Below are 25,647 nucleotides of genomic sequence, written 5' to 3' on the forward strand. Positions count from 1 at the left end.
ACCCCAAACTCTTGGTATGGAAGACAGGACAAGTGAAAGTCAAGACACGTTGTGTTGAAGCACTCAGATTTATTTCAGTTTTGCTGTTACAGGGTCAATTGTAGAAAATTCAGGATTCTTTATGTGCATTCTTTAGTCTTCAACAGTGCACTCACAACAACCTCAGTGAACAGAATGTAAAGACTAGATCAGTCAAAGCCAAGGGGCTCAGCGCTGCCACTTCATTACAAACCACCTCTGAGGAGTTGGGCGCACTTTGAAGTCAATTGGGTCTGCATTCAGTCGATCGTCACAAACACAGCGGGCTCAGCGGATGCAGAAGTAAAGGGAAGGAAGGGATGTTTCTAACGTGTCACATTCTCCTTGCCTCTTAGCATTTGGTGCACCAGTTTCATTTTTGGACTCTCTCTCAGTTTCCCCTCGCAAAGCAAATGGGCGCCCGACTATAAAACAGCATTGTACCACACAGGTCTGTGGTATCGCCCATTAAAGCCAGAGTGCTGTTCGGGGAAGCTGGAGGACAGTCTGAGGAATGCAGTCATCCCTAAGCTTGTCTGTGACTGCACTGGTGACCATCAGCTAAAAGGCCACATTCTGAGCACCCAAGACTTGTTTTGTTTTTCTATACCTTTGGTATATTTTTTAAGTCTCACCTTTCCTAGCTTGACGTACCATAAGGGATTGCTTGCTCACTGTGGCGAACAGACAGAAAGACAGACAGAACTGACTGGAGGGAGCAGACAAAACTCCTCTTATGGAAAGTTTTATTAATTCTTCTCTTGTTTTTTCTTTTCTTTTCCTGTTTTCTAATTTTAAAGGGTAAGGTAGGTGTCAGCAAGAGTACAGATAGATAGAGGGATAGAACAGCTGGGTTTTTATTGATTCATTTCACTTAAAATAACAAGAAAGGCAGCGACAACAGCACCCAAACAGCCTCAGATCAGGGTTGGGTGCTGTGTCACTAGCTCTGGGTGGGTTAAACATCGGATATGTAGAGACACGGGAGGACTTCTCTCAGCTTTAATGACGTCTCGAGGAGGAGGTCGTGGAATAGGACGATCTTGAGATGGATCCACCAGATGACATTCCGCCACCTCCAAAACTGCTGCCGCCACCACCTCCAAAACTGCTGCCGCCCCCTCCAATTCCAAAACTGCTGCCACCACCACCTCCCATTCCATAGCCTCCGCCGCCACCGCCTCCCAATCCAAAGCCTCCGCCGCCACCGCCTCCCATTCCATAGCCTCCGCCGCCACCGCCTCCCATTCCAAAGCCTCCGCCGCCACCGCCTCCCATTCCAAATCCTCCTCCGCCACCACCACCACCGGCGGAGAAGTCTAGAGAGAGAGAGAGAGAGAGAGAGAGAGAGAGAGAGAGAGTTTAGCTTGATGGAAAGGAAATCACTCATGAATTCATTAATATCAATCTGATCAATTAAGTACCCTTTATCCTGAATTAAGAGCACTTTTAGAGAGTTTGAAAAACTGCAAAAGGAAATAAATGAAATATATATATAACATATCCTCCTCAGAATGCAGGTACTTACTGCTAGTGCTCTGCTGCACATGGATGGTTGTAGGTCCACCACCAGTTGTCAGCCTGCCGAGGGAAATCAACAGCACAATTAGATCATGCACCTTGGAGAGGTCAGTTAAGTGAGAACAGTTGTTCTATCCCAGGGGTGGGCAGCCATGGTGCTTTCATCTCGTTCTGTTGCATGCCTTTGTTTGTGTTTTTGATTGATAATCATATTGCTAACCAACTCTGACAATCTTGACTATCTCTCTCTCCCTCACCTGATCTCCTCCCCTTCCAAGAGCTTCCTGTAGGTGGCGATCTCAATGTCCAGGGCCAGCTTGGTGTTCATCAGCTCCTGGTACTCTCGGACCTGGCGTGCCATGGCCTGCTTGGCCTGCTGCAGCGCGTCTTCCAGGTCCTTGATCCTGGCCTTGGCGTCCTTCACCGCCAGCTCACCGCGCTCCTCAGCCTCTGTGATTTGGGCCTCCAGGTTGGCGCGCTGGAATACAGAGATGGAAACTAGGTGAGCTTTGTTGTGCATTGTACGCGTTTACAAACACACACACATACTTCCATTTTCTCAATCAGAAGGTTATGAATGATGGTGCCCTTGTGCTCACCTGGCCCTTGACAGCCTCGATCTCATTCTGCAGCCGGCTGATCATGCGGTTCAGCTCAGCAATCTCTTGCTTGGTGTTGCGGAGGTCATCCCCAAATTTCCCAGCTGAGCTCTGCATCTCCTCGTACTGAAATGCACAGGAAACAGGGATAGGAGAAAAGCCTTCAGTACCAGGACGGTGTTCTCATGGTGGGTAACAGCCACACAGTTTCCGCGCTGCTAACACTAAGGGATTTTCTATGGAAATGTGTAGTTTTCAGTTTCTTTTTACGGGGCCAATTTATGTGAAAGGTAATTTAATTTTAAATTGTGTGCAGTACAATGTGCAGTATTACCTGTGAGTCATGTATCAGGCCTGATCAGGAATGACTATCCAAAGTATGAGATTCAATCTCCTGATAGATGGAATAGCCCACCAGATGAGGGGTAACCACAATGGCTGTGTTTGCGTGATGATAATAATGATAAGAAGAAACCCCAGCCCATACAGGAGTGAAATTCCTAGTTCAGTGCCTGAACTGTATTGTAGAGACAAACCAATGAACACAGGGCATGAAGCCCCATCTGTCTGCTGCTCTCACCTTGGCCTTGTACCAGCTCTCCGCCTCTGCACGGCTCCGGTTGGCAATGTCCTCATACTGGGCGCGCACTTCAGCCACGATGGAGTCCATGTCCAGGTTGCGGCTGTTGTCCATCTCCACCACCACTGAGGTGTCCTTGATCTGGCCCTGCAGCTCGCGCAGCTCCTGCAGAGGCAACATCCTAATGTCACAAAATGCCTCCAGCTTTCAGAGACTGAGACATGTGTTTTAGGCTGATGCTTTCTGGGGTGGTCCAAAAAGTCAAGCCCACCTGATTTCCAATCATCACCTGGAGATCAGTCTCGTATGTCAGACAATTGCAGTCTTGATTGCCCTATTTGAAACATTTATTGCCATATGCTAACAATAATTTAAAGAAATGTTTTTGCACTTCTTGGTGTGTATAGGTGTCTTATGATATGTAAAGATCTCCGACTGCTAAAGCAATGGGATTTCACCAAAATAACAGGTTCAGAGAGTCTGCATGAACTCACCTCCTCGTAGATGGCCCTGAGGAAGTTGATTTCATCCTGAAGGGCATCCGCCTTGGCCTCCAGCTCAATCTTGTTCATGTAGGCACCATCAACATCCTGAGACAAGGACAGGGGGAGATGGGATTAATAGGAAACAGCAGAGCATGGACCTTTATACTAACCCAAAGCACCGTTGTTTAGAGATTTCTTACCTTCTTCAGCAGGACAAAATCATTCTCCACTGAGGCCCGCTGGTTGATTTCATCTTCATACCTGTCAAGGTGCGGGGGTGGGAGGGGCAGTGGGGGACATGTTATTTCCTTTTCTGTTTTTAAGTTGGCAGAAGATTTGTAGTGATTTGTTATGGTATTGCCAGTAACATAACATCGTCTTCCAAACTAGGCATCTTTTACCATAGGGAAAGCTGATGACTGACGGCATCCATCAGTGATTTAAAATATGTGTATGTGTGTGTGTGTGTGTGTGTGTGTGTATATATATATAATGTACATATAAATATTCCAGGCAAATTAAAATCGGTACTGGCATAGAAAGATTACTTGACTTGTCTAGGAGACTAAAGACAGGTTGCTGACCTCAAACAGTGTTTTTTAACATAGTGTTAAATTAGTGTGTCTCTTGCATGTGACTAGTCCCTGGTGCTTACGCAAGGTCAATTGAGTTAATTTGATGAACGGATGGGGACAGTGTCTGGGACTCACTTGTTCTTGAAGTCTTCCACCAGCCCCTGCATGTTTGTCAGCTCGCTCTCCAGTTTGTGCTTCTCATTGCCCAGGTTGTCCAGCTGGCGGCGTAGGTTGGCGATGTAGGCCTCGAACATGGCATCGATGTTGGAGCGGGTGGTGGTCTGATCCTGAAGGAGACTCCACTTGGTCTCCAGCATCTTGTTCTGCTGCTCCAGGAAGCGCACCTAGAAATTCAAAGATAAGGACGGAGTTGAAGGGTTAGTGCAAAGTGACCACATGTTTAAGTTCCTTCCTCAAGTCCTTCCTCCACATGTTCCTGTTCTTTTGTCTTTTGGAAAACTCATTGATCACGATATCTAGGGTTGAGCTGGATTGGAACATCTGCCCTTATTTGACTTCTTTGTGCCCTGCCACATATTGTTTGCTTTTCTTTATAGATTCAGGTTTAGGTTTTGTGTTTTTTTTAAGGATCTGATTTTGTTACTTCTGTCTTTTTAAGTGGTGGTGCCTGGAGACAGAGCTGTTTAAAGCCACACCCTGCCGATTACCCCTTGATCTCTGCCTTTTTGTCCTGATTGGCTGTTGCTAAGGCATGTCAAGGGAGAAGGCGTTACCCAGTCCCGTAATTGTGGTACGATGGAAGGAAAGGGGAGATGCTCAGCTAGGGGCATGTTGCAACTTTTCCACAGCACTTAATCCAAAATTCCTATCCTAAAAGATTAACAGGGCAACACCCCAAAAGCCAAACTGAGTTATTCAGACAGTAGCGTCCTGACTTGCCCAACAATTTAAGTTGCTTTTTGTATAGGAAGTCTTAACAAATGAATAATTATTTTACCTTCATCTCAGCTTTTGGCATAAACTGATGCCAATTTGAATGCTGTTTTACAATCTCAGCATTAAGGAAGGGACTTGCATGTTAAATCTAGCATTGTTTTAAATATACTGTATACACTCACCTAAAGGATTATTAGGAACACGATACTAATACTGTGTTTGACCCCCTTTCGCCTTCAGAACTGCCTTAATTCTACGTGGCATTGATTCAACAAGGTGCTGAAAGCATTCTTTAGAAATGTTGGCCCATATTGATAGGATAGCATCTTGCAGTTGATGGAGATTTGTGGGATGCACATCCAGGGCACGAAGCTCCCGTTCCACCACATCCCAAAGATGCTCTATTGGGTTGAGATCTGGTGACTGTGGGGGCCAGTTTAGTACAGTGAACTCATTGTCATGTTCAAGAAACCAATTTGAAATGATTCGACCTTTGTGACATGGTGCATTATCCTGCTGGAAGTAGCCATCAGAGGATGGGTACATGGTGGTCATAAAGGGATGGACATGGTCAGAAACAATGCTCAGGTAGGCCGTGGCATTTAAACGATGCCCAATTGGCACTAAGGGACCTAAAGTGTGCCAAGAAAACATCCCCCACACCATTACACCACCACCACCAGCCTGCACAGTGGTAACAAGGCATGATGGATCCATGTTCTCATTCTGTTTCTTGCCAAATTCTGACTCTACCATCTGAATGTCTCAACAGAAATCGAGACTCATCAGACCAGGCAACATTTTTCCAGTCTTCAACTGTCCAATTTTGGTGAGCTTGTGCAAATTGTAGCCTCTTTTTCCTATTTGTAGTGGAGATGAGTGGTACCCGGTGGGGTCTTCTGCTGTTGTAGCCTATCCGCCTCAAGGTTGTACGTGTTGTGGCTTCACAAATGCTTTGCTGCATACCTCGGTTGTAACGAGTGGTTATTTCAGTCAAAGTTGCTCTTCTATCAGCTTGAATCAGTCGGCCCATTCTCCTCTGATCTCTAGCATCAACAAGGCATTTTCGCCCACAGGACTGCCGCATACTGGATGTTTTTCCCTTTTCACACCATTCTTTGTAAACCCTAGAAATGGTTGTGCGTGAAAATCCCAGTAACTGAGCAGATTGTGAAATACTCAGACCGGCCCGTCTGGCACCAACAACCATGCCACGCTCAAAATTGCTTAAATCACCTTTCTTTCCCATTCAGACATTCAGTTTGGAGTTCAGGAGATTGTCTTGACCAGGACCACACCCCTAAATGCATTGAAGCAACTGCCATGTGATTGGTTGGTTAGATAATTGCATTAATGAGAAATTGAACAGGTGTTCCTAATAATCCTTTAGGTGAGTGTATATTGTTAGTGTATATATATATATATATATATATATATATATATATATATATACACTAACAATTATGCATTTATTGCACAAACATCTCAGTACTGGAATTAATCTATTTTAATAATGTATTACTGAAACCAAAGGCAGTGTAATTAATTTCACTCTTTTATTCTTAAAGATTTTAACCCCAAATATGTGCATAAGCAGATATTTGGGTTTGAAAGGCAGAAAAACATACATATCTAGTGCGGGTGACACAAGGCTTTCTATTCACGCCACTGGTGCAGTTTGAGCTACTGCTGGAGTCTGTAACCAGAACCTCAGGGCAGAGGGTGAGGCAGTACTCGGGTAACCTGGACTTCCATTTTAACTGCATGATTTGTGAGGGTAGGGTGGGGTTGGTTTGGCAGGAGAGGATTTGAAGGAGAGACTTTTGCATTTAGATTTAACCAATGACACCAAAAAATTGACAGAGCACATTCATTTATTGTCTTCTGATTGTTTAAAGCATATACTATCCTCACCGGCAGACCAGAAATGAATCCCCTTCAGCATGCAAGCCACACACAGATTACATTATATATGAATTAATGCGCTTGGAACTTGAATTCTCGCTGTTACAGCTACATTTCTCAGTCCTGTTTCACAAGCAAGAGACGGGTATCGCCTGAGCTTCGGGTTCTGTTCACTTGATGGCAAATGTGAATAAAAAAATAACTAAAAAACTAAATTAAATCCAAAGATTCATTCATTGTCATAATGAAAAATATATAAAATGTAGGTGTGGCTCAATGTGAAGGCTTTTTATTTTTCTTCTGTGAGCTGGGTGTGGCTCTGGCATAGGTTTGCCTAGAGGTGAGCTAAATGTCCCGCTAAATATCAGCGTTGCTTAGATCCTGCATCCAATTCCCATTCCCTTGACTTTCTCAGTATTTCTAGGCTGTAACTGATTGTGGCATTTCACAGGGCACAGCAGAAAAAAGTAAGAAATACTGGGCTTTATCCTATAGGCCAGAATTCAAAGTTTCAACATGAAAAAAGAGAACCACCAGTGATTAATTTGCTCTGCACTTAATGTAATGTTGTAATATTCCTGTGTCTTCATCACACTTATGTCACACTGTCACTTTCCCAACTCCTGTTTAAATTCTTGTCACTTTAACCCATTTCTCTATTGAATATTTATATTTTCCCCAAACAGCATCACACCTTCTTCCATAATAATGATCATTACAATATTCTGAATCCCCCCCCACCCAGCCACTCACAAGCATCTCCTGTCTCTACCTCGCCAACAGGGAGCTGGAAGGGGGGGCACTCACCTTGTCAATGAAGGAGGCGAAGCGGTTGTTGAGAGTCTTGATCTGCTCCTTCTCCTGGGTGCGGACCACCTGGATGTTGGGGTCGATAACTAAGTCCGGGGGGTTCAGCAGTTTCAGATTGGCAGTCACGGAGGTGATGAGAGGGACGCCGCCATCTCCGCCACCGAACATGCCATACCCTCCGCCTCCGCTTCCACCACCGAACATGCCATAGCCACCGCCACCGCCTCCGCCACCGCCACCGCCACCGCCACTGCCAAATCCGATGCCCATTCCATAGCCGCTGCCACCACCACCGCCACCTCCCAAGCCGATGCCACCTCCCAGGCCGATGCCGCCACCACCACCACCACCGGATCCAAAGCCTAAGCCACCACCTGATGAGTACACAGTGTAGCTTGACTTCCGAGTCACTGGCGCCGCAGCCAAGGACCTGCTGGTAAAGCTTCTATAACTGCCCCCGCTGCTGCCACCACCGCCGCCACCGCCGCCACCGCCCATGCTGACGCGGCCACTGCTGATACGGCCACTGCCCCCCCCACCCCCAGAGCTGGATCTGAAACTTATAGAGGAACGACTGCTGCTCATTTTTGCTGCTGTTGCTGTTTTTCCTGTGCAAGGTCGAAGTCAAGCTGAGAACTGATAAATGATAATAGTAAAATAAGCCAAAGAGGTATCGCCTCGAACGAGAGAGCAGGCGAGGAGGGAACAGCAGCGATCACAAGAAGGAGAATCAACTCCTCTGAGCCGCTACCTGCCTTGGTCCCCACCTATATACCCTTCAAGAGTGGGCGGGTCCACCTCCTGTTTGAGACACTACCTCCACCCCTCTCAGGTGCCTACCTCTCTTTTTATCTCTCCCCAATAGAAAACATGCATTAAAGGGAGTTTTCTCTCATGTTTTTCTGCTGGGAGTTCCCTGGACTGGTCAAACACTTAACTGGAATAATACAGGTTAAGCAACAATTAGAACCCTGCAAATGGGCTGTTTTTAAGACCAATAAACCTTTTTGTCAGATATGAACACAATGAAGTGCTTAAGTCAAATCCTGATATTTGAGCCTTTTACTTGAATTAGATCTCAGTTATATTTTTATTGCAATTACTATGTGTTACTTCAGAACTATCCTGGACCATTTTAAAGCTCAAGTTCAAGACATTTCCAAAGAAACAGTTTTCGTGCAACCAAATCAAACAGGCTGGTGTGTGACTTTAGCACTTCACACAGTAGGCTAATGGGAGTGAATATTCTGTATCTGCAATAATGTGCTGTGACACTTCTATTGATGTAAACCTGTAGGTGGAGCCACCATCTCCTTTTTGCCCTAAAACAGGGAAGAGTTTGCTTACTCCTATGCTGCACAAGCTCTCCAGTCACTCACATCTCAATAATAATAATCATAATAATAATTTTATAAATAATCTGTTGCTTTGTAGCTAATTTCTGTCTACCTGTCATTTTATCCCTGAGTGTATTCACAAGCCATGTGTCTATACATACTTATAGGAATCAATTATAAACTCTGTCCAAATTCCCATTCTTTCCCAGTGCTCTGCCAACTGATAGTGCTGACATTTACTTACTCAGGCCCATAGAGTGCTGCCTTGAGTTTGTACACATTTCCCTGCTGATGCTGTGTGCTGCTGAAAAATGTGAACTGCATGGGTTGCTACTCTGGTGGCTGCATTGTCTATTGGCTTTCAGGACCCCCTTGTGCAAATTCACTTTCACCACCGCTCTGGGATACTGGAATGACTCCCAGTTTAAAAAATTAGAGTCTGTATTTTGTGGAGAAATTCAGCATCAGTGCTTCACACCTGTATCTCAGTTAATGTGTTCAGGATGCATTCTGCTTGTAGGTCAATGTTGTCTAAAGATACATTTGGAAAAATAGTGTTCTTATTCCATTTTATTTTTTATTATTTTTTTCCATACCATGATTTGCCAATTCAGTCACATCTTATGTATCAAGGGTAGTTCAGTTTGACAGGCTTTAGCGCTTCACACAGCAGACTAATGGGATTGAATATTCTGTAGCTGTAATAGTGTGCTGGATGCCAGTTATGGAAGAACAATCATCTTCAATGAAGTTGGAACGTTAGTTGCAATGCTTTTAATACACGCAGCATGGAGAGGAACAGTGAATCAAGAAGATCCCAAAGCTGCTCTGCCTTCATTTTAACAGTCAGAGCTTTTATACACAGAAATCAAAGATCTGGTTATAATCAGAAAGTCATTACTATGTTATCTTAAAAGTTAGCAGAATATATATCATTATAGGACAGAGTTCATAGATCAACACATGGATTAGGGAGCAGGCACTTAAATCATACTGTTTGACATTGCTTCCAAGATTCTCATTATAAATAACAAACTGAAATCAAAATACCTTCTGGCCTGACTTTCTAGCTTGACCTTATCTTTCTTAAGTATACAATAGAGAAAAACAGGTATTAGTAAAGAATTTCTAACTTTCCTTCCACACAGACCATTGCTGGCAGCACACACATGGTGATTTGGATGGGCTGGGGGGGCATGTGGGCATGGGTAGAGCATGCCAGCTCCACACAGGCAGGCACCCTGTGCTGGGACTTGAACCTGGGACCCTACAGCTGTAAGGCAGCAGTGCTGACCACCATTTCCTTATTCCCCCAAAACAGGGAATAGTTTACTTAATCCTGTACTACAGAAACCTTCCAGTCACTCATATCTCAACATAAATATTGATAATAATAATTTATTTTATATGTTTTGCTCCCAATGTGTTGATCTGCCACTATGAACACTAATTAAACCAAATCTTACGTATCAGCTCTCGTCGACCCACGAGTCGACCAGTCGACTTCTACAAGACCTGTGACACCAACTGGCAGGGGAGAAGGAGACAGGCTTTATTGGGAGCTGGGAGAGTTTGCATTGCCTGTCATTGCAACTAGTGTTTCCAGCCCAGGGACCTGGGGCACCGTAAACCTGGGCAACCAGGATGATTTATCAACCCCCACAAGCCCGGGTTTGGCATAGGTATAAAACCCAGGTTGAGGGGGGGAAAAAAAACATACTTGCATGCACAGTACAAGAGCGAACTCTTGTATACTTTTGTGAATGTTTTCATTCAGTGAGAAGATTGATGTTCATCAGTAACCTGTCAGCAAAATCTACAATATAATTGAGCACGGTTGTAATTTACGAGGAGTTCAAGAAAAATGTTCTGTTCTGTTCCTACAAGAAGTACTCAGCCAATCAGCCAAATGCAAAAAGTATGCAAACAAGGTATTGTAAACAGCTGGGGGCTCTACAAGGTCTCTTCAGTTTATACAAATGATCAATGCATAATAACAGTGAATTAATACATAATAATAATGCAGTATAACTGAGTTTGTGTTTAATTTCAGCTCCTCATAAAATACACACAAAAATTATTATTATTTTACTATTTTAGTATTACCTTGTTGATATGTCCTGGGGTTCTAGTTTAATGAATAAAATAAGGGGCGAAAAACTAAGATTTGAGGAGTTTAGACATATGTTTGATGTGTCTAACAGTGTGCGATAGGGTGAGGCGTGCGCCTGCAAGGTACCGTGCCGTGCATGCTGTGCTAAAAGTGTCGTATAATGACATTTGAGAGAGAGAGCGAGAGCGAGAGAGAGAGAGAGAGAGAGAGAGAGCGAGAGAGAGAGAGAGAGAGAGTTTTTATTTTTAACACCTTTATTTTACAAAAGAAAACTAACAATACATTAAAAACAAACTAGAAACACATAAAAACATGAAAAATACTCCCGACATAAAAACCCATCCTATTCTAAAACCCTCAATAAAAAAACACTACACACGTGCTACCAATAAAAGATTCAAATAAATATGATCAGTTGGTTGGAGTGTCCAAAGTCAATGGCATAGAGGGCTGCCCCGACCCCCCACATCCGCAGAAAGGCGTCCAGGTCTCCCATGAGGTTGTAGAAACTGTAATCCAGTTGCGCTCTGGAGAGCACGAGAGACCTGAAGAGGGAGAGCACACACTGCTGCTGCACGTGCTCAGTCTGACTTCTACTACTGCTCAGGATAGCCAGCTGCAAAGGGAGCCATCCAGAGAATGCACTTTGGGGAATCAGAGGAAGCTAGCTCAGTGACGGAGCTATTTGTAGCATGGAGTTTAAGGCGCTGATATGCAAGGCAGCAGAGTCGCTGGACGTTCCTTGGAACCCAAATACAGAGGCACCCAGGAACGGTCTCACGAGGGAAAAGCCTGTGAAGTTCACGGAGGCGGAGGGGGCAGAACAGATGGGCCTGGGACCCTTCCCTCTCATCGGGGGTGTCTCATGCCTGGTCCAGGCAAACATGCTGCTGAGGAAAGAGGCAGGTCTTTGTCGGCAATGGTTGTGGCGTGGCAACATCTCTGGTTGACACAGGCCAAGCTGCAGGATGCCGACAAGTCTGTGTTACTTGACACTCCTATTACACCGGGGCAGATGTTTGGGGAGACCGTAGACCTCAGCATTGAGCACTCAGTGAAGGCCAAGGAAACGGCCTCAAAATATGCTGACCTGCACCAGTCACACCATTGGCCCTACACACCAGGGAAGACAGTGCGTTAGGAGCAAAATCCCCCACAACAACAACAACAGCCACAGACCAACAGTGCCCAAGGCAGCTTCAGACGCAGGGGCCAGATGCAGCAAAGGGGAAAGAACAGGCTCTCTGGCTGGAGACCTAGGGGCAAAAGTGATCCCCGAAAGCTCCCTGCGGAGCCACAGGAGTGTCCCTGAAGGGACGTGTCCGCCATCGCCACCCCAACCACCCCCCGACAAACCGACCAGACTCGACCAATGCCTAGCCTGCACTCAGGATTCCTGGGTGCGAACGACGATGACCCATGGATACGCCCTCCAATTCCACTCTGGCCCCCCAGCCATCGGGGGGTGCTGACCACTACTGTCGGATGCCCCGAAAGGGGGAGAGCTCTGTCGCAGGAAATCTCTGTGTTGAGGGAGAAACAAGCTAGTGGGTGCAGAGGACTCCTGACCAAGGTTCTACTTGGGATACATCCTAGTGCAAAAGAAGGACTGAGGCTTCAGGCCCATTCTCGATCTGAGGGGCCTCAACATGTTTTTGAAGAAAATAAACTTATTTTCACTAGCCACGTTTAGCTGCACCTCAGCGTGGCCGTGCCATGCCAGGGGGTTTCCGCTAGGGCTCAGCTGCACCTCTGCCTGTGCCCAAACTAGTTTCAGGTGGCACAGTTTCGTACATGGTATTGTCTGAGTCCCAAACAGGTCCGGGTCACGTACTGTGACGTCCCTAACACAACGCCACTGCATTTGGGAATTGTAACTACAGTAATGGTGGCCGCTCTCGATGCAAGAGATGCAGTAGAAACTTTTGCAAAGAAGGAATGTGTGGGTTTACCTTGGGAAAACGATTAATCTGGAGCAGTTATTAATGCACGGTGGAAAAATGCCACACAGGATTAATTGCTTGGAGCAGAAAGACATTTAAGAGTATTTGAAAAGATCGCAAAACCCCATGCTGGATAAAGGACTGCATCGGACTGCAATAAAATGTGCCCTGATGACTATTAGAAACTATTAAAACTATTAAAATGTTTAAAACAGAGGCTAATTTTTATGTGATCAATTACATGAAGAATCGTATATTTTAATTATATTTGTAATCCCTCATTATCGCTATAATTATGTTAATGGTAATCCAAGTATAGACGCTTTACCGACTGCAGAAATATCAATCAATCAATCAATTTTTATTTGTATTGCGCCCTTCACAGGGTAGCCACAGAGCGCTTTACAGACTGGTGAACATACAACAAACGTACAGCAAAATAAAATAATACATAAATACAATAAAATAAAATATAGACCTGTAAACATTTTAAATGATCTAGAATAAAGTGAGTGAACATTTAAGTAAATAAACCATTTAGGTACGGAGGAGAGAAAAACAAAAAAACTCCTATGGATGGCATGTAGGAGAAAATGAATCTCTGGGGGTCCACAGCTTAGGGCCTAGGCCTAATGGTTGCCTCCCCTCCGGGCAGTATGGTTATTACAGCATCAAGGAGATCAGAAAGTTCATTATCGGTGCTGCTGGCTGTGCTCTTCCCTCTGGAGGAGGCCACTCGCTGGCCATCGGGGGTGGGGGGTTGGACCATCAACAGACTTTGGGTTTCGATGGCTCGTCAGACCTTGGGTGTGGATGCCCCGTTGGCCCTCTGTGGTGAGGTGCCTCTGGGGTGGGTTGTGCCTCATCAGACTTCCATGGTGGGGGACGATGTGCCTCGTTGGACCCTCAGAGGGGTCTGTTGCTGGAAGACAAGAAGGCAGTCGTGCTCAGATACCGGTCATGCAGTGCAGGACATTTCCAAAGACAGTTGTGCAATTGCATTTCCATGGCGCACCGGCGGCACTATGGGCTAGAAAAATAGAGACTAAACAGATGAGTCTTCAGACGTGATTTAAAGGCTAAGACAGAGGGGTCATCTCTTACATTGGCTGGAAGATCGTTTTTGTTAGGATTCTTGCAGCAGCGTTTTGGACGAACTGAACTGCAGAAATAGCTCTCTTTGTGCTGTCTGACAGAATGGCATTACAGTAATCCAATCTAGATGTAACAAATGCGTGTATCAATTTCTCAGTGTCCTGTAACGAGAAGAATTGTCTTAGTCTAGCAATGTTTCTAAGCTGGAGGAAGGAAGATCTCGACACATTCTGAACATGTGATTCAAAGGAGAGATTGTGATCACAGATGGCACCCAGGTTTCGTGCCATCTCCTTAGGGGAGAAATTAAAGTTATCATTACTCAGTTTTGTTAGTGCATGATGAACAGTTCGATTTTTGTCTCCTAAAAATAGGACTTCTGTTTTTCCAGAATTAAGCATAAGAATTTTTTTTGTCATCCATGTTTTAATCTCAGACAGACAGCAAATTAGTTTTTCTAGGTCTATGGTATTGTTAGGATTTACTGACAGATATAATTGTGTGTCATCTGCGTAACTGTGAAAGTTAAAATTATGTCGTCGAATGATATCACCTAAAGGGAGCATGTACAATGAAAAAAGTATAGGTCCGAGGACTGAGCCCTGTGGGACTCCGTACTTAACCTCAGTTAAATTTGAGTGGTTCTACAAAGTGGAGTGGAGTACAGAGTGGAAATACAAACCTTACAACCTTACAAAACTTAGCGATTAATAAAACTGATCCATTAGTTACAGTGTCAAAGGTATTTTTTAAAGGAATGTCATTCGCATTAAAAGTTGATGCCGCGCGCAATGTTATTGATGTGTGATTTTTATTTTGCAACATTGATAAAGCTTTAGGTACACAGAGAAAACATGCTAACACTGAATTTGTGGAAAAAGTGTTCATGTAAGTTATGGATCCCAGAGTGTTGTAGACGTATTTATATATACATGTACTGTATACTATAAGACTGTGTTCGATATAGTAAAAACGTTTCAGCCCAAAGTTTATTGCACTTTATTAAACTCAGGGATACCTACTTTGACATCCCCATCCTCCCAGCTTACAAGAAATACCGGCGCTTCGCCTTCCAGGGCCAGCTGTACGAGTTCTGTGTGCTGCCGTTCGGCCTCTATCTGGTGCCCCGCACATTCTCAAAGTGCATGGATGCAGGCCTGGCCCCGCTCAGAACAAAGGGGATACAGATACTGAACTACCTGGATGACTGGCTGGTGTGCACAGACTCCAGGCTTCAGGTGGAGGAACATACAACAGAGGTCATACGTCACGTGACTGCATTGGGTCTCTCCGTTCACACAGAGAAGAACACTATCAAGCCTGCACAGACTATAGTGTTCTTGGGAACATGCTTGCCTATTTGTCTGAAGACAGAATCAAGTCATTGGAGACGTACCTTACATTATTCATGAGAACATCCACTCTCCAACTGGTCCAATATGAAAAACTGTTGGGGCTGATGGCGGCCACCTCGAATTTTCTTCCCCTTGGACTCATGCACATGCGTCCATTACAATGCTGGGTAAACGCCTACAGGTTACACCCAGCGAAAGACAAACATCACAGATTGACAGTGACCCCAACATGTAGGAGGACACTGTCCTGGAGGCAAAATCATGACAACCTGCACCTCGGCTCCCCCATCGTCTGCCCTCACAGAAAGGAAGTTATCACCACAGATGCCTCAAACACAGGCTGGGGTGCTGTCTGGAATGGAGTAGGAGTGAAAGGGACATGGAGCGGACTCTGGTTGGCCACCCACCTCAAGGCACAGGAGATGCAAGCAGTGCTGCTGGCGCTGCACCACTTTCGCCATGTCCTGTTAGACAGACACGTCTTAGTTCGGACAGGCAACATGATAGTAGTGGCTTATATCAACCACCAGGGGGACTTGCGCTCCCCCAGACTACATCGTGTGGCATGCAGACTTCTCCTGTGGGCACAGGACAATCTTTGATCGATAAGGGCAACATGGCAGCGGACATTCTCTCTCGGGGAGGTCTGGATAACTCAGAATGGAGATTCAATCCTCAAGTGGTGGAACAGATCTGGGAGAAGCTTGGATGAACTCAGGTCGACCTCTTCGCTACACAAGCGACGACCCACTGCCATGTGTGGTTCTTACTGGAGACAGTAGGCAGCCCCCTGGGCGTGGACGCCTCTGCTCAACCAAACTGCTGTATGCCTTCCCCCCACTGCCACTTGCGGTTTCCAAACAACGACTGGCACAGTGGGTGGCAGACGCAATCTGGCGGACTGGCTGCGTCCCAATCTGGGCACTCAGGTACAACAAGCAGCTTGCACTCAGGCGCCATTAGGCTCTGCTGCACTCGCCATGATGGAATTGGGGCTTAAATCAGGTGTCAGGACTCATGATAGTCTTCCGATATGGTAATGGCATACTTCTCTCTGTGGGTTTATAGCTGATTCCTGGCTACCTGTCATTTTTTCCCTTAGTGTGTTCTCAAGCCATGTGTCTATACATACTTAATTTATTGGTCCCAGTGGGTTTGTAGGTCATCTCCTGCCACATTTTATTTTATTTTTTTCATTCTATGAACACTAAATCAAATCTTACATATCAGCTCAAATACATATCCTTGAAAGAGAAACATGTTTAGAAAAAAGGCAACCATATAATCAAGAAACACCAATCTCCTGGTATGGAAGACAGGACAAGTAAAAGTCAAGACACGTTGTGTTGAAGCACTCATATTTATTTCAGTTTTGATGTTACAGGGCCAATGTAGAAAATTTAATTTGGTGACAACAGTCAGTATTCTTTAATTCTTTAGTCTTCAACAGTGCACTCACAACAACCTCAGTGAACAGAATGTAAGGACGAGATCAGTCAAAGCCAAGGGGCTCAGCGCTGCCATTTCAGCACAAACCACCTCTGAGGAGTTGGGCGCACTTTGAAGTCAATAAGGTCTGCATTCAGTCGAACGTCACATGGCACTAATACAAACACAGCGGGCTCAGCGGATGTAGAAGTAAAGGGAAGGATGGGATGTTTCTAACTTGTCACATTCTCCTTGCCTCTCAGTTTCAAATGGGTGCCCAACTATGTAAACAGCATTGTACCACACAGGTCTGTGGTATCGCCCATTAAAGCCAGAGTGCTGTTCGGGGAAGCTGGAGGACAGTCTGGGGAATGCAGTCATCCCTAAGCTTCTCTATGACTGCACTGGTGACCAACAGCTAAAAGGCCACATTCTGAGCACCCAAGACTTGTTTTGTTTTTCTATACCTTTGGTATATTTTTTAAGTCTTCCACCTTTCCTAGCTTGACGTACCACAAGGGATTGCTTGCTCACTGTGGCGAACAGACAGAAAGACAGACAGAACTGACTGGATGGCGCAGACAAAACTCCTCTTATGGAAAGTTTTATTAATTCTGATCTTGTTTTTTTCTTTTCTTTTCCTGTTTTCTAATTTTAAAGGGTAAGGTAGGTTTCAGCAAGAGTACAGAGAGAGGGATAGAACAGCTGAGTCTAGGGGTTTGTATTGCTTTGTTTCAATTAAGAGAACAAGAAAGGCAGTGACAACAGCACCCAAACAGCCTCAGATCAGGGTTGGGGACAGCAAAGGGCTTTTATAAGTGTTTTTCTTTTGAGACAGATGCACAAAAAGTCAAGCCCACCTGATTTCCAATCAAGACTGGAATACTTTGAAATTTGAAGTTGTGTGTGGATGGATGAAGTGGGTTATTTGTCCAAAACTATAGATTGCAAGCACAGGCAGGGGAATGTGGGGGAACAGGATAAGGGGATGAGCTGGTTTGAAAGCCAGGGCTCAATGCTGCTATCCTGTGATTTGAGGAGGGAAGGGTGCTGTGTTGCTAGCTCTGGGTGGGGCTAGATATGATATGTAGAGACATGGTAGGACTTCTCTTGGCTTTAATAACGCCTCGAGGTGGAGACCGAGGAAAAGGAAGATTTTGAGATGGATCCACCAGATGACATTCCGCCACTTCCAAAACTGCTGCCGCCGCCGCCGCCGCCACCGCCAATTCCAAGACTGCTGCCGCCAATTCCAAAACTGCTCCCACTGCCACCGCCACCACTGCTGCCACCGCCGCCAATTCCAAAGCCTCTGCTGCTGCCTCCTCCCATTCTAAAGCCTCCGCCGCCGCCTCCCATTCCAAAGCCTCCACCGCCACCGCCACCGCCGCCGCCTCCCATTCCAAAGCCTCCGCCGCCACCACCACCACCCATTCCAAATCCTCCTCCACCACCACCACCGGCGGAGAAGTCTAGAGAGAGAGAGAGAGAGAGAGAGAGAGAGTTTCATGAAAAGGAAATCAATCATGGATTCATTAATATCAATTTGATCAATTCAGCACCCTGTATTCTGACTTAAGAGCACTAATTATTCAAGACCACATGACTTTGAAAAACGGCAAAAGGAAATAAATGAAATATATATATAAAATATCCTCCTCAGAATGCAGGTACTTACTGCTAGTGCTCTGCTGCACATGGATGGTTGTAGGTCCACCACCAGTTGTCAGCCTGCCGAGGGAAATCAACAGCACAATTAGATCATGCACCTTGGAGAGGTCAGTTAAGTGAGAACAGTTGTTCTATCCCAGGGGTGGGCAGCCATGGTGCTTTCATCTCGTTCTGTTGCATTCCTTTGTTTGTGTTTTTGATTGATAATCATATTGCTAACCAACTCTGACAATCTTGACTATCTCTCTCTCCCTCACCTGATCTCCTCCCCTTCCAAGAGCTTCCTGTAGGTGGCGATCTCAATGTCCAGGGCCAGCTTGGTGTTCATCAGCTCCTGGTACTCTCGGACCTGGCGTGCCATGGCCTGCTTGGCCTGCTGCAGCGCGTCTTCCAGGTCCTTGATCCTGGCCTTGGCGTCCTTCACCGCCAGCTCACCACGCTCCTCGGCCTCTGCAATCTGGGCCTCCAGGTTGGCGCGCTGGAGCACAGAGATGGAAACTAGGTGAGCCTTATTGCACACTATAAGCATTTACAAACATAACACACATACTTCCATTTTCTCAATCAGAAGGTTATGAATGATGGTGCTCTCGTGCTCACCTGGCCCTTGACAGCCTCGATCTCGTTCTGCAGCCGGCTGATCATGCGGTTCAGCTCAGCAATCTCTTGCTTGGTGTTGCGGAGGTCATCCCCAAATTTCCCAGCTGAGCTCTGCATCTCCTCGTACTGAAACGCACAGGAAACAGGGATAGGAGAAAAGCCTTCAGTGCCAGAGAGTGGAGAATATCCCCTGTACGCTGGATTGAACCCAAGAAGGTTTCTCATGGTGGGTAACAGCCACAGTTTCTGCGCTGCTAACACTTATGGGATTTTCAATGGAAATGGATATGTGTAGTTTTCAGTTTCTTTTGACAAGGCCAGTTTATGTGAAAGATAAATTAATATCACAGGTTTTAAACTTTGTGCAGTACAATGTGCAGTATTACCTGTGAGTCTGTGTGGCCTGATCAGGAATAAATATCAAAAGTATGAGATTCAATCTCCTGATAGATGGAATATCCCACCAGATGAGGGGTAACCACAATGGCTGTGTTTGCATGATGATAATAATGATAAGAAGAAACCCCAGCCCATACAGGAGTGAAATTCCTAGTTCAGTGCCTGAACTGTATTGTAGAGACAAACCAATGAACACAGGGCATGAAGCCCCATCTGTCTGCTGCTCTCACCTTGGCCTTGTACCAGCTCTCCGCCTCTGCACGGCTCCGGTTGGCAATGTCCTCATACTGGGCGCGCACTTCAGCCACGATGGAGTCCATGTCCAGGTTGCGGCTGTTGTCCATCTCCACCACCACTGAGGTGTCCTTGATCTGGCCCTGCAGCTCGCGCAGCTCCTGCAGAGGCAAAATCCTAATGTCACAAAATGCCTCCAGTTTTCAGAGACTGAGATATGTGTTTTAGGCTGATGCTTTCTGGGGTGGTCCAAAAAGTCAAGCCCACCTGATTTCCAATCATTGCCTGGAGATCAGTCTAGTTTATCAGACAATTGCAGTCTTGATTGCCCTATTTGATACATACATTGCCGTATGCTAACAATAATTTAAGGAAACGTTTTGGCACTTCCTTGTGTGTGAAAGTGTCTTATGATATGTAAAGATCTCTGACTGCTGAAGCAAAGGGATTTTGCCAAAATAACTGAGGTTCAGAGAGTCTGCATGACCTCACCTCCTCGTAGATGGCCCTGAGGAAGTTGATTTCATCCTGAAGGGCATCCGCCTTGGCCTCCAGCTCAATCTTGTTCATGTAGGCACCATCGACATCCTGAGACAAGGACAGGGGGAGATGGGATTAATAGGAAACAGCAGAGCATAGACCTTTATACTAACCCAAAGCACCGTTGTTTAGAGATTTCTTACCTTCTTCAGCAGGACAAAATCATTCTCGACTGAGGCCCGCTTGTTGATTTCATCTTCGTACCTGTAAAGGTGCAGGAGTGTTTTTAAGTTGGCAGAAGGTGTGCAGTTATAATTGCTATGGTATTGCCAGTAACATAACATTGTCTTCCAAACTAGGCATCTTTTACCATAGGGAAAGCTGATGACTGACGGCATCCATCAGTGATTTAAAATGAGTATGTGTGTGTGTGTGTGTGTGTGTGTATATATATATATATATATATATATATATATATATATATATATATATATATATACATACATATACACATACACATACACACACTCACCTAAAGGATTATTAGGAACACCATACTAATACTGTGTTTGACCCCCTTTCGCCTTCAGAACTGCCTTAATTCTACGTGGCATTGATTCAACTAGGTGCTGAAAGCATTCTTTAGAAATGTTGGCCCATATTGATAGGATAGCATCTTGCAGTTGATGGAGAGTCGTGGGATGCACATCCAGGGCACGAAGCTCCCGTTCCACCACATCCCAAAGATGCTCTATTGGGTTGAGATCTGGTGACTGTGGGGGCCAGTTTAGTACAGTGAACTCATTGTCATGTTCAAGAAACCAATTTGAAATGATTTGACCTTTGTGACATAGTGCATTATCCTGCTGGAAGTAGCCATCAGAGGATGGGTACATGGTGGTCATAAAGGGATGGACATGGTCAGAAACAATGCTCAGGTAGGCCGTGGCATTTAAACGATGCCCAGTTGGCACTAAGGGACCTAAAGTGTGCCAAGAAAACATCCCCCACACCATTACACCACCACCACCAGCCTGCACAGTGGTAACAAGGCATGATGGATCCATGTTCTCATTCTGTTTACGCCAAATTCTGACTCTACCATCTGAATGTCTCAACAGAAATCGAGACTCATCAGACCAGGCAACATTTTTCCAGTCTTCAACTGTCCAATTTTGGTGAGCTTGTGCAAATTGTAGCCTCTTTTTCCTATTTGTAGTGGAGATGAGTGGTACCCGGTGGGGTCTTCTGCTGTTGTAGCCCATCCGCCTCAAGGTTGTACGTGTTGTGGCTTCACAAATGCTTTGCTGCATACCTCGGTTGTAACGAGTGGTTATTTCAGTCAAAGTTGCTCTTCTATCAGCTTGAATCAGTCGGCCCATTCTCCTCTGACCTCTAGCATCAACAAGGCATTTTCGCCCACAGGACTGCCGCATACTGGATGTTTTTCCCTTTTCACACCATTCTTTGTAAACCCTAGAAATGGTTGTGCGTGAAAATCCCAGTAACTGAGCAGATTGTGAAATACTCAGACCGGCCCGTCTGGCACCAACAACCATGCCACGCTCAAAATTGCTTAAATCACCTTTCTTTCCCATTCAGACATTCAGTTTGGAGTTCAGGAGATTGTCTTGACCAGGACCACACCCCTAAATGCATTGAAGCAACTGCCATGTGATTGGTTGGTTAGATAATTGCATTAATGAGAAATTGAACAGGTGTTCCTAATAATCCTTTATGTGAGTGTATATTTATATATATATAAATAATGTAAATATAAATATTCCAGGCAAATTAAAATCGGTACTGGCATAGAAAGATTACTTGACTTGTCTAGGAGACTAAAGACAGGTTGCTGACCTCAAACAGTGTTTTTTAACATAGTGTTAAATTAGTGTGTCTCTTGCATGTGACTAGTCCCTGGTGCTTACGTAAGGTCAATTGAGTTAATTTGATGAACGGATGGGGACAGTGTCTGGGACTCACTTGTTCTTGAAGTCTTCCACCAGCCCCTGCATGTTTGTCAGCTCGCTCTCCAATTTGTGCTTCTCATTGCCCAGGTTGTCCAGCTGGCGGCGCAGGTTGGCGATGTAGGCCTCGAACATGGCATCGATGTTGGAGCGGGTGGTGGTCTGGTCCTGAAGGAGACTCCACTTGGTCTCCAGCATCTTGTTCTGTTGCTCCAGGAAGCGCACCTAGAAATTCAAAGGTAAGGACGGAGTTGAAGTGTTTGTGCAGAGTGTCCACCTCGTAGTGCAGAGTGACCACATGATTAAGCATATAGCCCCTCTCCACATAAGCCTCACATTTGGACCTGGCCTTGCATTCCCAAGTCCTTCCTCAACATATTCTTGTATTTTTGTCTTTTAGAAAACTCATTGATCATGATATCTAGGGTTGTGTTGGATTGGAACAGCTGCCCTTCTTTGACTCTTTCTTTTGTGCCCTGCCATGTATTGGTTGCTTTTATTCATAGCTTCAGGTTTTTTTACAGATCTGATTTTGTTACTTCTGTCTTTTTGAATGGTGGTGCCTGGAGACAGGGCTGTTTAAAGCCACACCCTGTCGATTACCCCTTGATCTCTGCCTTCTTTGTCCTGATTGGCTGTTGCTAAAGGTTGTCAAGGGAGAGGGTGTCACCCTAGATGCTCCACTAGGGGAGTTTCTGCATTATGCCTAATGACTTGGGGCATGCTGCAACTTTTCCACAGCACTTAATCCAAAATTCCTGTCCTAAAAGATGCACGGGGCAACACCCCAAAAATCAAGATGAGGAATTCAGACAGAAGCTTCCTGACTGACAATTTAAGTTCCTATACAAGAAGTGTATTAACAAACTAACAATTATTTTACCTTCATCTCATCTTTTGCCATAAACTGATGCCAAATTTAATGCCATTTTACAATCTCAGCATTAAGGAATAAACTTGCATGGCAAATGTCAGTATATATATATGATACAATGATACATTTACTGCACAAGCATCTCAGTACTGGAATTAATCTCTTTTAATCATGTATTACTGAAACCAAGGACAGTGCTATTATCCATCTATCTTTGAATCCACTTAGCCTGGTGAGAGTCACAAGGCAGCCAGAGCCAATCCCAGCAGGCATAGGGCACAAGGCAGGAATACACCCAGGACAGGACACCAGTCCATCGCTGGGCAACACACAGACAGATACAGACACACACACAGGGCAATTTAGAGAGACCAATCAACCTCACCCATGTGTCTTTGGACATTGGGAGGAAACTGGACACAGGGAGAACATGCGAATTCCACACAGACGGGGCCCCTGAGCCGGGACTCGAACCCGGAACCATGGAGCTGTGAGTAATTAATTTAATTATTTTATTCTTAAATATTTAAATATTTAAGCAAATATGCTTAAACAAATATTTGGGTTTAAAAGGCAGAAGACCATGCTCATCTATTGCAGGTGACACAAGGCTTTCTATTCACGCCACTGGTGCAGTTTGAGCCACTGCTGGAGTCTGTAACAAGAACCTCAGGGCAGAGGGCGAGGCAGTACTCGGATAACCTGGACTTCCATTTTAAAGCACATGCTATCCTCACTGGCGGACCAGAAATGAATCCCCTTCAGCATGCAAGTCACATATAATGTAATCTTTGTGTGTGGATTAATGCGCTCGGAACTTGAATTCTTGCTGCTACAGCTACATTCCTCAGTCCTGTTTCACAAGCAAGAGGCACGCATCACCTGAGCTGCGGGTTCTATTCACTTGATTGCAAATGTGAAAAATAATAATTAAAAAACTAAATTATATACAAAGATTCATTTAATGCCATAATGCATACAATGAAGGTGTAGCTCCATTTCAGTGTGAAGGCTTTTTATTTTTCTTCTGTGGGCTGGGTGTGGCTCTGGCATAGGTTTGCCTAGAGGTGAGCTAAATGTCCCACTAAATATCAGCGTTGCTTAGAGCCTGCATCCACATCCCATTCCCTTAACTTCTGTTTCTCAGTATTTCTAAGCTTTTTCAAGAAAATATTTCTCTGCAATCGAGGCTGTAACTGATTGTGGCATTTCACAGGGAGCAGTGGAATTTGTTTTGCACTTAATATAATGTTGTAATATTCCTGTGTCATCATCACACTTATGCCACACTGTCACTTTCCCCACTCCTATTTAAGTTCAAGTCACTTTTACCTATTTTTCTATTGAAAAACAGCATCACACCTTTTTCCATAATAATGATCATTACAGTATTCTGAATCCCCCCCTACCCAGCCACCCACAAGCATCTCCTGTCTCTACCTCGCCATCAGGGAGCTGGAAGGGGGGGCACTCACCTTGTCGATGAAGGAGGCGAAGCGGTTGTTGAGAGTTTTGATCTGCTCCTTCTCCTGGGTGCGGACCACCTGGATGTTGGGGTCGATAACTAAGTCCGGGGGGTTCAGCAGTTTCAGATTGGCAGTCACGGAGGTGATGAGAGGGACGCCGCCATCTCCGCCACCGAACATGCCATACCCTCCGCCTCCACCACCGCCACCGAACATGCCATATCCTCCGCCTCCGCTTCCACCACCGAACATGCCATATCCTCCACCACCGCCACCGCCACCGCCACTGCCACTGCCAAATCCGATGCCCATTCCATAGCCGCTGCCACCACCGCCGCCACCTCCCAGGCCGATGCCGCCACCACCACCACTACCACCGGATCCAAAGCCTAAGCCACCACCTGATGAGTACACAGTGTAGCTTGACTTCCGAGTCACTGGCGCCGCAGCCAAGGACCTGCTGGTAAAGCTTCTATAACTGCCCCCGCTGCCGCCACCACTGCCACCACCGCCACCACCGCCACCACCTCCCATGCTGATGCGGCCGCTGCTGATACGGCCACTGCCCCCCCCACCCCCAGAGCTGGATCTGAAACTTATAGAGGAACGACTGCTGCTCATTTTTGCTGCTGTTGCTGTTTTTCCTGTGCAAGGTTGAAGTCAAGCTGAGAACTGATAAATGATAATAGTAAAATAAGCCAAAGAGGTATCGCCTCGAACGAGAGAGCAGGCGAGGAGGGAACAACAGCGATCACAAGAAGGAGAATCAACCCCTCTGAGCCGCTACCTGCCTTGGTCCCCACCTATATACCCTTCAAGAGTGGGCGGGTCCACCTCCAGTTTGAGACACTACCTCCACCCCTCTCAGGTGCCTACCTCTCTTTTTATCTCTCCCCAATAGAAAACATGCATTAAAGGGAGTTTTCTCTCATGTTTCTCTGCTGGGAGTTCCCTGGACTGGTCAAACACTTAACTGGAATAATACAGGTTAAGCAACAATTAGAACCCTGCAAATGGGCTGTTTTTAAGACCAATAAACCTTTTTGTCAGATATGAACACAGTGAAGTGCTTAAGTCAAATCCTGATATTTGAGCTTTTTACTTGAATTAGATCTCAGTTATATTTTTATTGCAATTACTATGTGTTACTTCAGAACTATCCTGGACCATTTTAAAGCTCAAGTTCAAGACATTTCCAAAGAAACAGTTTTCGTGCAACCAAATCAAACAGGCTGGTGTGTGACTTTAGCACTTCACACAGTAGGCTAATGGGAGTGAATATTCTGTATCTG

The 25,647-nt window shown here is 45.4% G+C and overlaps 2 protein-coding genes across 2 annotated transcripts; both read right to left on the minus strand.

Moving 5' to 3' along the window:
- Nucleotides 1–857: 857 nt before the first annotated feature.
- Nucleotides 858–8,141, minus strand: LOC136752761 (intermediate filament protein ON3-like). Its single transcript, XM_066708344.1, has 9 exons — nucleotides 7,388–8,141; nucleotides 3,914–4,122; nucleotides 3,404–3,464; nucleotides 3,213–3,308; nucleotides 2,719–2,883; nucleotides 2,139–2,264; nucleotides 1,797–2,017; nucleotides 1,547–1,599; nucleotides 858–1,337 (listed from the first exon to the last, which is right to left on the minus strand). The coding sequence occupies exons 1-9, from the start codon at nucleotides 7,973–7,975 to the stop codon at nucleotides 1,021–1,023; spliced, it is 1,836 nt and encodes a 611-aa protein (XP_066564441.1). The 5' UTR covers nucleotides 7,976–8,141; the 3' UTR covers nucleotides 858–1,020.
- An 8,438-nt stretch (nucleotides 8,142–16,579) lies between these two features.
- LOC136752763 (intermediate filament protein ON3-like) lies at nucleotides 16,580–25,116 on the minus strand. The gene is made up of 9 exons (XM_066708346.1): nucleotides 24,365–25,116; nucleotides 22,032–22,240; nucleotides 20,249–20,309; nucleotides 20,058–20,153; nucleotides 19,562–19,726; nucleotides 18,933–19,058; nucleotides 18,590–18,810; nucleotides 18,340–18,392; nucleotides 16,580–18,133 (listed from the first exon to the last, which is right to left on the minus strand). Exons 1-9 carry the CDS (start codon nucleotides 24,974–24,976, stop codon nucleotides 17,778–17,780), a joined length of 1,899 nt encoding a protein of 632 aa, XP_066564443.1. The 5' UTR covers nucleotides 24,977–25,116; the 3' UTR covers nucleotides 16,580–17,777.
- Between the last annotated feature and the right edge of the window lie 531 nt (nucleotides 25,117–25,647).

This window comes from Amia ocellicauda, chromosome 7, assembly GCF_036373705.1.
Source record: "Amia ocellicauda isolate fAmiCal2 chromosome 7, fAmiCal2.hap1, whole genome shotgun sequence".
NCBI lineage: Eukaryota > Metazoa > Chordata > Actinopteri > Amiiformes > Amiidae > Amia > Amia ocellicauda.

Excerpts from the sequence above, each read along its gene's own strand:
- LOC136752761 (XM_066708344.1), bottom strand. The coding sequence starts at position 7,975 with ATGAGCAGCAGTCGTTCCTCTATAAGTTTCAGATCCAGCTCTGGGGGT. Across the intron at positions 3,309-3,403 it reads ATTTTGTCCTGCTGAAGAAG|GATGTTGATGGTGCCTACAT; the intron begins GTAAGAAATCTC and ends TCCTTGTCTCAG. Across the intron at positions 1,600-1,796 it reads TTGGAAGGGGAGGAGATCAG|GCTGACAACTGGTGGTGGAC; the intron begins GTGAGGGAGAGA and ends TTCCCTCGGCAG.
- LOC136752763 (XM_066708346.1), bottom strand. The coding sequence starts at position 24,976 with ATGAGCAGCAGTCGTTCCTCTATAAGTTTCAGATCCAGCTCTGGGGGT. Across the intron at positions 22,241-24,364 it reads TCGCCTCCTTCATCGACAAG|GTGCGCTTCCTGGAGCAACA; the intron begins GTGAGTGCCCCC and ends TTGAATTTCTAG. Across the intron at positions 20,154-20,248 it reads ATTTTGTCCTGCTGAAGAAG|GATGTCGATGGTGCCTACAT; the intron begins GTAAGAAATCTC and ends TCCTTGTCTCAG.